We start from the raw sequence: 13813 nt of genomic DNA on the forward strand, positions 1-13813 counted from the left end.
CAGCCCATAAATGTCACTTTCTTATCACCCTTGTATCATTGTTTATCCACTGTAGGGAACAAATTAGATCAACTGTGGTGCTTAGTGAATTTTACCAAAATATTAGGGATCTTTAAAAAAAAATGGGGATGAGATGAAATTTTTCTGGAATTAGTGCTGATATCTGCATACCTTGTGAATATGCTAAACATAATTGCTCAATGAGCCACCAATTCCCCTCAAGTACCTATAACCAAGAGAACTAAAAATATACATCTAAACTTGTACATGAATGTTTGTAATACCCAAAGTAGATACACTCCAGTTGCGCAACTAGTAGAATAGACAAAATGTGGTACATTCATATGGTATGTTAACCATAAAAAGGAACACAAAGCTGAGCATGGTGGCACATGCCTGTAATCCCAGCTAGTTGGAAGACTGAGGCAGGAGGATCACAAGTTCAAGGCCAGCCTGAACTTGAGACCCTGTCCCAAAATAAGATAAAAAGGGTTAGGGATGTAGCTCAGTAGTAGAGTGTCCCTGGGTTCAATCTCTAGTGCCTGCCTCAGTTAAAAAAAAAAAAGAATGAGGTACTAGTACATGCTATGATATGGATGAACCTTTATAGTATGCTAAGTAAAAGAAACTACACACAAAAGACCATGTGTTATCTGATTCCATTTATGTGTCTAACATATGAAAAGACAGGGACAGAAAGATTAGTAACTGCATGGGGCTGGGAGAAGGGAAAATGTGGGTGACTGCTAATGGGTCACTTTCAAGGGGATGATGATGAAAATGTTCTGGCATTAGTTGTGATGGTTGTATAACCTTGTGACTATACTAAAACCAATTAAATGTACACTATTTTAAAGGGTAGTGATGCTGAGGGTTGAACCCATGGCCTCCCATATTCTAAGAACATGATTTACCACAGAGCTACACCCCTGGCCAGCCTGTACTTTCTTTTTAAATATTTTTAGTTGCAGGTGGACACAATACCTTTATTTTTATGTGGTGCTGAAGATCAAACCCAGGGCCTCATTCATGCTAGACGAGTGCTGAGCCACAACCCCAGCCCAAGAATACAAGTATTACTATTTCCAATCTCTAATTAAAAAAAAACAGCAATATTCTGATGCTTTACTTTTTATTTTAATAAATCATCTGCATTTTCTTCTATAATAAGCATAAAAGATATCTACCCCTTTGGTAATATTTATTATTTAGTAACTGAAGCATTAAATGACAATTTTTACTTTTTATATTATATTCATTATATTTGAGATTGTTTAGCTTTCAAATGGAGAAAAAGAGATACAGGCACAAATCTTTACATTATGCACCTGCTAGGCCTACAACATGATTTCAATAATATTGACTGATATGTGGGAGATTTCTATGAAGTGGGCAGAGAGGTATCAATAAGAGTGACTGTGAAGTGGTCAGTCAAGTGTTATGATCTTTGATCCACTGCTCAATCCATTTCAAGATCTGATTTATGTTATCTTCTAGTTCTTCTGGTTTATTGCTGGTCAACTGATGCACAATTTCTTCTTTGTAGGATGCTATGGCTTCTTCATAAAGAACTTGAAAAATCTCACACTGAATATTATCTTTTAGTTTCTTCTCACCATAACCCCTAGAAGGCAAAGAAAGGTTAAGCAAACTAAAGGCATTAACCATAGTTTTAAGAACATACCAGAAATTGGACACTTTTTTGAATACATGAAAAATAAAAACATTTCACAATCTCTTCACATAAGAGAAAGACTAGCACCTATAAATTTGAGGCTTTTTTTTATGAGGGATAAAATAAGTATTATGAGACCAACATTTAGGTTTGCAATTAAACAAATGAGTACCTACTGACCTCAAGTCAGACTCTCAGCTATGAGACTGTAGCAATGGTCCAAAAGAATTAAGACAAAATAACAGATGGCCTATATAAAATGAAATACATATTATAAATACCATATACTAATTGGATATTTGATCATACAAATGTGTGTGGAATTTACCAGTTCCAAAGGTATTGGGCTGGGCGTGGTGGTACACATTGTAATCCAAGTGACTGGGAGACTGAGGCAGGAGGATCTAAGTTTAAAGCCAGTCTGAGCAACTTAGCGAGGCCCTAAGTCTCAAAATAAAAAACAAAAAGGGCTGGTGATGTAGTTCAGTGGTAAAGCACCACTGTGTTCAATCCCTGGTACCAATAAAACAAACAAACAAAAACAAAACAAAAAAAGGTACTGAAAAAATGAACTTACATAACCTTTAGGCAAATATGTAAATTAGCCAATTAAGTAGCTATTTAAAAAGTTAAAAATTCGAACCTGAATCAGACATTGTAACAATCAAAATTAAAGTTGAACTCCATAAGAAATACTTTAAAAAATTGGAAAATACATGCAAATAATATCTGATAAAGGACTTATATTACATCTAAAATATACAATTTTATAACTTAATAAGAGACACAAATGACTGATAAGCTCATGAGAGATGCAACATTATTAACTATCAAAACCACAATGAACACTATATCATATCAGTATGACTATAGTTAAAAAAAAAGTGTGTTGATAAGAATAAGGTGAAATTGTTGGAACCCTCATACATAACTAGGCTTAATATGAAATGGTTAAGAAACTTTGGCTGTTCCTCAAAAGGTTAAATATAGAATTAACATATTACCTAGCAATTCAATTCCTAGGTCTATATCCAAGAGAAATGAACACATAATGTCAACACAAAAAAAAGTGCACAAACCAGGTGTGGTGGTGCATCTATGTAATCCCAGCAACTAGGGAGGCTGAGGAGGCCTTGGCAAGTTCAAGAACAGCCTGGGCAATTTAAATTTAGCAAGACCCTGTCAAAAAATAAAAAAAGGCTAGAGATATAGCTCAGTGTAAAACTATCTCTGGATTCAGGAAAAAAAGAAAACGCAAATGTTCCTAGCAATTATATTCATAATAGTCAACTTAAATGTCCATCATCTGATACATTAGAATATCATTTGACAATAAAAAGAAATGAAACACTGATACTCCCCTACAGTCCCTTGAAAACATTATGCTTAGGCAATGAAAATATATCTTGTATGATTTCATTTATATGTGTCTAAAATAGGCAAATCAGAGATGGAAAACAGATTATTGGCTGCCTAGGAGTGGGGGACTGGGAGTCAATGAATGACTGCTAAATGTGTATGGGTTTCTTTCTATTTTTAGTTGTAGGTGGACACAATACCTCTATTTTGTTTATTTTTATGTGATGCTGAGGATCAAACCCAGTTCCTCACACATGCTAGGTGAGCACTCTATTACTGAGCCACAATTCCAGCCTCTAGGATTTTTTGAGTGACAAAAGATTTTCTAAAATTGGTTGTGTTAATCATTGCACAATTTTGTAACATAGTAAAAATGAATCATATACTGAATATTTTAGGTACTGGAGATTGAACCCAGGGGTGCTTTACCACTAAGCTACATCCCCAACACCCACCCCCCTCAAAGATTTTCAAGGTTTCATCTTTAATGAGCATAAAACATGGTAAATCAATACAGTTTATACTTGTAACAGAACCCAACCCTTTTTGTTATTTTGAGGCAGTGTCTCACTAAGTTGTTTAGGGTTTTGCCAAACTGTAGTCCTCCCAAATTGCTGGGATTACAGGTGTGTGCCACCACACTCAGTGAATTATACACTTTAAATAAGTGAATTGTACGCTATGTGAAATTATATCTCAATAAAACTGGGTTTTGTTTGCTGGAATTTTTTTGCTGCTGGAGAGTGAACTTGGGCATTTTAATCCCTGGGCCACATCCCAGTCCTTTTTTTTTAAATTTAAGACAGAGTTCAGGGTCGTGCCTCAAACTTGTAATACTCCTGCCTTGGCCTCCTGAGTAGCTGGGACTACGGGCATGTGCCACCATGCCACACCATGTTCAGCATTATTATTTTTTTTTTAAAGGATGATTAACTTTACAACTTTTTCAATTGTTAAAAACCAAAAATATTAATAAAGTTGTTTTCTTTACATCTTAGTCTTTGGCTATTCACATAAAAGTTACTTTTTACTAAAAATGTTCAATGGTCTTAATTGAAAAACACACACACACACACACACACACACACACACACACATACATATATTATGATCTCTATTACTTCTCTGCTCAAAGAATTTCCTTAAATTTTGTGTGAGTGCACGTGTGCTGGGGATTCAACCCAGGCCTTGCACATTCTAAATACCTACTCTACCACTGAGCTACACCCCAAGTCCCAATACTCAGTTTTTAATGGCTTTTCACTGCTTACTGAAAGATGAAAGTTTAAGGTCTAGCTTCAACCTAACTTTCCCTATATGTTTGCTACTACAGTTCATTTTGCAAGTATCACATCCAATAATGGTCAGTCAGAACAGACTAGTCAGTGAGAACTATACATTCTGAACCTGACCTTCAGGTAAAATTCTGGAGTTTTCATTTGAGACTACCCAGTAACTTCCTCTGGATCCCCCATATGCTCACAGTTTGGCTGAAAAGATGATAGATCCCAGCTACTCAGGAAGCTAAGACAGGAGGATGGCCAAGTTTGAAGCCAGCCCAGGCAACTTAGTCAGACCCTGTCTCAAGTTTTTTTCTTTTTTTCAGCTCAGTGGCAAAGTGCTTGCCTAGCATGTACAAGGCCTTAGGTTTGATCCCCAGAACCCACCCTCTCTCTCTCTCTCTCTCTCTCTCTCTCTCTCTCTCTCACACACACACACACACACACACACACACAGAGTGGAAAAAAGTTTTCCCTAAATATTCCTTTTTTCTGGTTAAATCTGATGTTCTATTAGTAGAATTAACTCATATATAAAGATTAAGCAAAAAAAAAAAAAGATTAAGCAATGTTGCGATTGGGGTTGTGGCTAGGTGGTAGGGCGCTTGCCTAGTATGTGTGAGACTGTGTTCTATTCTCAGCACCACATATAAATAAAAATGAATAAAATAAAGGTCTGTCAACATCTAAAAAACACTTTTAAAAAGGATCATGAAATGTTGATTTACCATGTTAGTTTTTCATAAGCTTTCCCACTCCTGATGTGGGAATAATTTGAATGGTTAATGTTCAAGCAAAGAACATCATTGGTTTGGTTCTATTCCTAGGAAGGATTTTGTTATTGTTGTTGTTGATGGACCTTTATTTTATTTATATGTGGTGCTGAGAATTGAACCCAGTGCCTCACACATGCTAGGCAAACGCTCTACCACTGAGCTACAATTCCAGTCTGGGAAGGGTCTGTATCAAGGTAAAAGTTGGGCTAAATGGGATTTCCATACATTTAATTCAATCAAATTGTCAGCTAAGTTTTTAACCTACTCATAATGTACTTACCTGTGCCTTACAAATGTACCCATTTGTCTTAGATTCCAAATGACAGTACCGTATAGATTTGGTTTATAACAAGAGACCAAATAAAGTGGCTACATCTTCAAGTAAAAACTCTTTTCATGATTATAATACCTGCCAATTTCAGGAATCCAAATAAAAGTTTATATTATACTTCAAGAAGTTGATGTTTCCTTTCTTACCTTGTTTCAAGTCTTTTGTACAATATACTGTTATCTGTTCTCAACACAAAAACTATATGAAACCAGCGTTCAGGGAAGAAATCACAACCATGGTAATCAACAATAGCTCCACCTTCTCTCATTTGGTTTTCTAACTCATCAACTACCTGTAAGATATGTTAAAAAAAAAAAAAGAAGAAGAAGAAAAGATGAACACTCCATAAGAAAAATGAGGACAACTTTCCTGTTTAATTGAACAAATGCATACTTGGAAAGTCATACTTACTCTATCTTCATCTAAAATGGGACAATCATACTCTTCATCATAGCCATTATATAACTGTCCTAAAAGAGATTTACATTAGCTTGTTAAAAAATTTTTCCCACCACACTAGGGATTGAATTCAGGAGTGCACCACCAGCGAGCTACATCCCCAGCCCTGTTTTATTTTTATTTTGAGACAGGGTCTCACTAAGTCTCCCAGGCTGGTCTTAAACTTGTGAATTTGGCCTTTAATTTGTAATCTTCCTGCCTCAACCTTCCCAGTCACTGAGAATACACATGTGCACCATGGTGCAGCTTTACAATGTAGTTATCTAGAATAAACGCTGAGGTTCCTTCATATTTTAGTTCTTTAAGCTCTAAAAGGCTACTGAAATCTTTTAAAATATATACTATCTAAAATAGACATTTATATCAACATTAACTTTAGGAATTGAAGTCTTTATACTACAGCATGGAAATGCAAAATTTCTTAAACCATTTTAATACATTTTAATGAAGGAATGTGAACTCAACTTTTAAACATTCATTTCCAAAACCATTTATCAAACACCATGTACCATAACTGTGACAGAAGAGATAATGAGGTATTACAGTGAACAAAATAAACAAAACACACACAGTCCTTCCCTCAAATAGTTTACAATAGAATAGGAGTAAACAGACATGCTAAAAGAGGGAAACCTTAACTTTCTTCAGAAAGTTTTGGTTGAAAGCCAAATTTATAATTGGTCATGCATAGGATCTTAATACAGCCAAGATCAAAAAGGTCAATTTGATTAAATGACTGAAAGTTAGAAAATTAAATGGATTTCTCAAAGTTTTATGTTTATTTTTAAAATTGCAGGTAAAGATATGTTATTTGGGGCTGGGGAGTTAGCTCAGCTGGTAGAGTGCTTGCCTTGCAAGCACAAGGCCCTGAGTTCGATCCCTAGTACCGCAAAAAAAAAAAAAGAAGATATGTTATTTGTAAAAAATGATTGTGTTTTAGCATAATTCTTAAAAGACCTTTCTAGATGTTATTAAACTATAAAATCATGTTTTAACTATTGTTCTAGAACACTTTAGTAGACGCTATTCTTTAATCATATTGGGATACTCAATTATTTTGCTGCTGCTACCAATACCTTCTTTGGAAGCACATTTACCTCAATCCAACAAGCTTACAATTGTAATGTAGTTTCAGTTAGAGGTCAAATTTATAGTTTGGCTATTATGAACAATTGTGTTTGAAAGGCAGATGAAGAAATCTACTGGTAGAGAATAACATGTATAAAGACAGGGTTGTTTAAAATTCCCAGTGGATTTGAGAACAGTACTGTACTGTGGGTACACAGAAGTAGAAATGAGTGGCTACAGGTGAGGTTGAAGATAAATTGTAGTGTTAATATAAGTAAACAAATCATGCCATTTTCTACTATCCTCAACCATTTGAAAGGAAATATAGTATAAGAAAGGAGATACTGAAGAGATTGAATAGGAAATTCTAGGCACAGTACCAATGATGGTGGGGATGGGACAAGGGTACTGCAGGGATTTTTCAGAGAAACTATCTAGATTTAGAGACCAAGTGGATCTGTGTGCAAACAGTGAACATGTATGTGTGGGAAGCAGGAATCAGGAGTGGACAAGAGTCAAACACTCCAGAGCAAGTGATTTAAATATATTAACTTGGAGAACTATCCAGATGGTTGTATCTGAGGTGTCTAGAAACTGGACTGTTTTAGTTGAGACATCAACATAAGGGAGTTGCTAGTCCTAAGTGAATGGGATTACAGTGGGAGGGAGAGGATCAAAGATTGGGAGAGGCCAATGGAGAAGTTAATTTTAAAAGCTTCTTGTGGTAGCACCAGGGAAAAGTTAGATTCAGGGGAGTTAAAGCAGAAATCTGCCATCTTTTCTGTAAAGGACAAGATGCTTTGCAGGATTTCCTTAGCGCAAGTCATACAAATACAGCAGTAACTTGTCCACTCCTGGGTTAGGGATACAAGATTTTAAGTACGGGCCTGGAGCTCAGTGGTACAGCATGCACATGCACACAGGACCTACTTGTTTGTATTTGAAGTGGATCCAATGTCACCATATAACTTTGCCTAGACATATGTTTACCCTGGATTTAGGAACAGGCTGTGTAGACTAATAAAACTAGTGGCAGGAAAATCAAAGATGCTTATATGACCAAAATGACTGCATATGTGAAAAGGTATCAAGTAGGGAGGAATCAGACTGGGAGAACAAGGTAAGAAAAACATTCTTAGCCATCCCTGCTGCTCCAGCAGCAGAGGTGGGAGGATTACTTGAGCCCAGATGTTTGCGGTCAGTCTAGACAACAGAGAACTTATCCCCCTTTAAAAAAAAAAAAAAAAAGTGAGTAAGGTAGCTCAGGGGTAGAGCACTTGCCTAGTACGTGCAAGGTGCTGGGTTCAATTCCTGGTAAACACCTCCCTGCCACCCTGCAATACACACATACAAACAAAAGTATTCTTATAGTAACATAGACAGGATTCCCCAAAGTTTTAGTAACCTTAATTCCCCAGTTAATTTTTCCTGCCATGATTTCAAATGGAGTAAGGACGATCTTTTACAAATAGAGCAACTCAACATTTTTATGAGGGTGATATATTCTCGGGATGTTTTTAAGTCTTGTTTCTTGACAGCAGGGTCTCTCCACCTATATGCTACGGATATTTTGAGACTGGTAACTGTTATAAGGTAGGAGACAGGGCTATCATGTGAATTTTAGGATGCTTAGCAGAATTCCTAGCCTCGGTTACCCACTGGAAATTAAACAGCAAACCCTTATCCCTAAGTTTTAATAACCAAAAATGTCCCTACAATATTTTTAAAAATCCTAAAGGGCAAAAATCATCCCCTTAAAGAACTAAAGCTTTAAAGATGATTGCTTGGTACTCCTTAAAATATATCACCACTTTAAAAGGTGGAGTGGGGGGCTGTAGGTGTAGCTTAGTGGTAGAGTACTTTTCTAGCATGCAAAAGGCCCTGGTTTGATTCTTGGTATGACAAAAAGAAAAAATTAAACAAAAGTATAAAAATGAGGGCAAGCTTGGCACGCATGGGATCCCAGTTACTCGAGGCTGAGGAAGGAGGACAGCAAGTTTGAAGCCAGTTGAGCAATTCAGCAAAACCTTGTTTTAGGGCTGGGGTTGTAGTTCAGTGCTAGAGTCGCCCCTGGGTTCAACCCCCAGTACCACCAAAAATAAATAAATTCTAAGTTTCAAAAACTATAACCTAGATGCTAGGCCTGGATTAAAAATGTGTACGACACTGGCTTACAGTACCAAGAATAAGACACAGATTCTCAAAACTGAGCTGCAAAGAGGGGAAAAAAAAAAAAAAAAAAATCGAACTTATTTAAAATGGGGGTAGAAATTGGAAGATGCCAAGGGTCCTTAGTATAAGCAAAGGATATATATATATATATATATCTCCATCCAAAAGGATAAAGGGTCAGGGGAGGTCTAGAAAGCTGGGCAACTGAGGAACATAAATTCAAGCAAATAAGAACTCACTGTGAGGTTTGAAGCCAGCCTCAGCAACTTAGCAAGGCTGTAAGCAACCTAGTTAAGATCCTGTCTCTAAATAAAAAATAAAAAAGGAGCTAGGGATGTGGTTCAGTTGTTAAGTGCCCTTGGGTTCAATCTCCAATCCAAAAAAAAAAAAAAAAAAAAAAAAAAAAATCACTGTGAATAAAAATCCTGCACCAGAAGTCTTTTCAAAGGAATCATGGTTATACTTCAGCAATCTGAGATAACACATCTTTATAAGGATGACTTACACAACAGAGATTATAATTCAAACATCTGAAGACACTGCAGGTGACAATTTGTAGTAGTGAACAGACTGCAACAACTTGAAGCCCTTGCAACTCTTATTTCTTATGCTAATGAGGGAGAAAATGCTTTCAAAAACACAACTGCCAAAGTATCAACAATCAAATCAATGAACAACTTTATTTTTTACACATAAAGGCTGATGAAAAACCATTACTGGTCCTATTAAAGAAAATTCAACATTTCAATTGAGAAGAATAGTAACTATTTACTCATTAAATACTACTTAAATTTTCTAACACACAACTTGTAAACATTCAGCATGCTTCTTTAATTTCAGTACAATGGATTCAAGACCAAGTATACAGGTTACATGCATCAAAGCCAGATTACAAATTATCATAGTCGTCATCATCATCATCGTCATCATCATCATCATCTTCACGTTTTCTTTTCAATGCATTTGATGATTCATTGGCAGTATTTTGTGATACCATATTAGTGGTAATAAGAATGTTTTTGGACCCAATTAATGATGGATTAATCAGAACATTCTGAACTGCTGATGTTGCAGGAATTGAGGCTTTTACAGCAGGGGACTGTGAAGCAGGCATCTGTACTGTAAACCTTTGCCCTGTTAGAGACATTGGAGTCCCTACTTTAGTTGAAACAGACATGGTCTGTGGGGTTGGTGTGCCTAGTGTGGGAGTACTTGGTCTGCTAGTAACTGAACCAACACTTAACCGTGGAACTGTTATTCTTCCTGCAGAAGTAGATGCTTTTTTCTGTAAAGACTTAAGCCTATAGTTTGGAGCTGTTAAGCAATATCTATCAGGAGGCAATCTAGGACCTGAATATGGTTTGATCAATGGCAAAGGGGTTTGATTTCTTTGCCTTGCAATATCTAATAAAAAATCTCTCGGGGGAGGAGAGGTAAAAGACTGGTCAGCTCGACATTGGATTGCCAATCGCACATCATCTGCATCAACAGTAGCTTTCTTAGCATGGCTGGAATAAATTTTAGCATCATCTAGAATTGTGGTCACATAGCGGAAGGCAAATTCCAACATCTGATTTATAACTCTTGGTTCATATTCTGTAATCCCCATATCCTTCAGGATTTGTGCCATCATCTGTGCATCTTTCGGCATGCTCTTGGGAGAAGCCATCTTGCCAGACTCCATGATATCCGGTGATCAAACTTTAGATCATTTGAAAGAAATACGCACATTAGATCAAACCGAAATACTTTGGTAGCAACTGTTAGGAACTTAAAATTCGTTTAAAATGTTAAAATTTAAAAACTACACTCAAAATTTAAAACATGTTATATCGTTTTAATTTTAATGAAGCATACTTAAAAGTTCCCTTTACTTAAATGTACTGATTTCCTATTCTGTATAAACTGTAGAATACAAAAAGATGAAGACACAAATATGTGATAAAAGATTAGGGGAAAACAGGGTAAACTAAGTAAAAACATGCACCACTGTAAAATATACACAGTCATTCAGGCATGCAACTATCAAGTTTAAGAAATACCATAGGACAGTCATACCTTCCTGGCTGAATTAAAAATAATCTGTCCTTCCAGTGAGAGCAATATATTCACTGTCTCATACATATGCTTACCACAACCCAAACCTTTGTCTGCCCAACTCAAAACATTCTACCTCATATTCATATTTCATCTAAGTCCAATTATTACTGATTACAAGGAGTGCTAGAAATTTTGTGGGAGGGAATGGAAATGGTCGAATAGGGCACAGCTTTGAACACTTAATATTTTTTTATCTATGTGGGTTCACAATACAGCATAGATTTCTTACCAGAAATCTCTGCTTTTTGTACACTCACAACATCTAATAGTACTAATACTCCACTGACTTTAAAAAATAAAATAAATCTAATACCAAAATGTCCCTTACCTTCTCGAGCTAAATCACCCACATTAATGTATTTCAGTCCTGATCTTGATGCAAGTTCTTTGCCTAGTGTAGTTTTTCCAACCCCTGGAGTACCTGTAAGACAAGCCACAGAAAAATACTGCTCATGAAACACTAGACTTCAGCCATGTTCTGCCCTTAAAGTTCTTAATAACTGATATTAAAATTTCCCTAATTAGCAATCATACATGAATACACACCATGACCTAATTATAATTTCCCAGAGATGACTGTGAGAATCTCACTCGGTATATATGGCTTTCCAGGAGTAGGGTTAGAGTGACTTTGATACCAATTTTGCCTGCCACCAACATTGAGCTGCCCAGAATTAAACCAGTCATATTCAATATATTACCATTGTTATTTGCTGTAATAACAACAACAACAAAAAAAAAAAACCCCTAAAAATTCATGAAAAGATTTTAAGTGGTATGAAAGAAGTCTCATTACCACTACTGACTCTTTACCCTTCCCTAGAGGGAACTGTAAACTAGTTTCTCACATTATCTTTCCAAAGAAGTCTTATACATACATATTTGTTTATATATACAGGCAGACATGTATATAAAATACCATACTGTGTTTAAATATGCACATACCATGTACTTCTACACATACAACATATATTGCCTTTTACATAATAGCAATATTATACATTGTTCTTTACCTTCCCCCTTTTACACTGAATACAATTATACTCCAAGATAACTGCATAATTTTCATCTGTTCAGGTTTAATGCCACTGAAATTATTAAATCTGAGCATTGGAACTAAAGACAATAGGGATAAATTAAGTCTCCATATGCATAAAGAACAATGATCTCAAGTCCATTATAATACATCAAGTCTGAACACTGGTTCAACTTATTTCCAAAAAATTTCACAGTCAAGATTTTTCAAATATGGCTTAACACTAAAAAGGACACTATGTCTGACCCATGCAAATCAGATGTTGTAAAATCTTCCTCCTTAAGGAACTTTTTTTTTTTTTTTTTTTTTTTTTTTTAATACTACGGATTGAACCCAGGGGCACTTAAGCACTGAGCCACATACTCTGCCCATTTTATGTTTTGAGACCAAATCTCGCTAAGTTGCTGCGGCTGGCTTGAACTTGAGACCCTCCTGTCTCAGCCTCCCAAGTTGCTGGGATTACAGACGTGTGCCACCACACCTGGGACCCTTATGGAATCTTAACGGCTAAATATTCATTTGTTGAGTGCTGGTTAATCTGCAGCACTAAGAAACTGTCAAGACTCGTGTCCTGCCAACAAGTTTACGTTTTGTTAAATGATAAAACTTTATTGCTTTGTTTTCACAAAGAGATGTGGCGATAACATCTACGACCATTAGATCTTTCAGCATGGTGCTATGAACTGTTAGGACTTAAGGAGTATTTTTGGAGTTAAAATCACTAGGCTGCATTTCAGTTCCTTTCACTGATAACATGCACCAGAGACGTTCAGGAGACACCATTTTTTAACATTAAAAAAAAAAAAAAAAGGCTCCGATACTAACTCAACAAAACACACTTCACAAATATCTGAAATCCCTTACCAAACTCCAATCTGAGAAGTGTTTCTCAAATACAAAGGAAAAACAGACGACCCAGGAAGGCCTACGGAACGAGGCATCCACCATTAGTAAATCTACGAAGGCCACATACTATTACATCGCCTCAATAAAAACCCAGACCCAACCCTACCAAAGAACAGACAACCCATTTCACAGGAACAAACAACAATAACCACCAACCGAAAGCCAAACAACAGATCCGAAAAAACGAAGCAGACCGCAAGGAGGAGAGCGGATCCGTCTACCCCTCTACGCCTCACCGAGGAGCGACTGGCCAACGGAATTAACGTTCCGCGTCCCCTCCCCCTCCCGCAACGGTCGCGAGGGCCGGGTCCTCAGGCCCCGACGACGGCCACGCCACGCAGCCCTCAACTTGCCCGGTCTGGAACACTGGCAGTCCAGAGCACCGGCCAACCTTGCCTGCCCCGCCGCCCAGCCCCGTCCCGGCTGCGCGCGCTAACCGGTGAGCAGAATGTTCGGTAACAACATAGTTCTCCACAGCGACCGTTCGAGCGCCGCGGCTCACGCTCCCGGCGCACTACGGGGAGGAGCCGGAAGGGGAGGGCGGCTGCAAGCGCCTGGAACCCCGGTGTCCTGGAGGCCCTGCGCAGAGCTCTCAACCCACCTCTGCAGCCCCAGCCACTAACCATTAGTTACCTGGTCTTTTATGACACG

At 37.2% G+C, this 13813-nt stretch overlaps 2 protein-coding genes across 4 annotated transcripts; both read right to left on the reverse strand.

Moving 5' to 3' along the window:
- Positions 1-1121: 1121 nt before the first annotated feature.
- On the reverse strand, positions 1122-13687 carry Ak6 (adenylate kinase 6). The gene is made up of 5 exons (XM_047555567.1): positions 13600-13687; positions 11549-11641; positions 5833-5891; positions 5568-5713; positions 1122-1624 (listed from the first exon to the last, which is right to left on the reverse strand). Exons 1-5 carry the CDS (start codon positions 13625-13627, stop codon positions 1432-1434), a joined length of 519 nt encoding a protein of 172 aa, XP_047411523.1. The 5' UTR covers positions 13628-13687; the 3' UTR covers positions 1122-1431.
- On the reverse strand, positions 9777-13649 carry Taf9 (TATA-box binding protein associated factor 9). Of its 3 annotated transcripts, none has more exons than XM_047555564.1 (3): positions 13600-13649; positions 11549-11641; positions 9777-10821 (listed from the first exon to the last, which is right to left on the reverse strand). In XM_047555564.1, the coding sequence occupies exon 3, from the start codon at positions 10802-10804 to the stop codon at positions 10010-10012; it is 795 nt and encodes a 264-aa protein (XP_047411520.1). In that variant the 5' UTR covers positions 10805-10821; positions 11549-11641; positions 13600-13649; the 3' UTR covers positions 9777-10009. The 3 variants fall into 3 exon arrangements, with proteins under 3 accessions (XP_047411520.1, XP_047411522.1, XP_047411521.1); XM_047555566.1 differs by lacking the exon at positions 13600-13649 and adding an exon at positions 13516-13537; XM_047555565.1 differs by lacking the exon at positions 13600-13649 and adding an exon at positions 13319-13460.
- Positions 13688-13813: the final 126 nt, after the last annotated feature.

The sequence above is a fragment of the Sciurus carolinensis genome, chromosome 6, assembly GCF_902686445.1.
Source record: "Sciurus carolinensis chromosome 6, mSciCar1.2, whole genome shotgun sequence".
Classification (NCBI taxonomy): Eukaryota; Metazoa; Chordata; class Mammalia; order Rodentia; family Sciuridae; genus Sciurus; species Sciurus carolinensis.

Coding starts and splice junctions, on each gene's coding strand:
- Taf9 (XM_047555564.1), bottom strand. CDS start 10,804: ATGGAGTCTGGCAAGATGGCTTCTCCCAAGAGCATGCCGAAAGATGCA.
- Ak6 (XM_047555567.1), bottom strand. CDS start 13,627: ATGTTGTTACCGAACATTCTGCTCACCG. Junction 11,642..13,599: donor ACCGAACATTCTGCTCACCG/GTTAGCGCGCGC, acceptor CTTGTCTTACAG/GTACTCCAGGGGTTGGAAAA. Junction 5,892..11,548: donor GGGTGATTTAGCTCGAGAAG/GTAAGGGACATT, acceptor AATCTCTTTTAG/GACAGTTATATAATGGCTAT.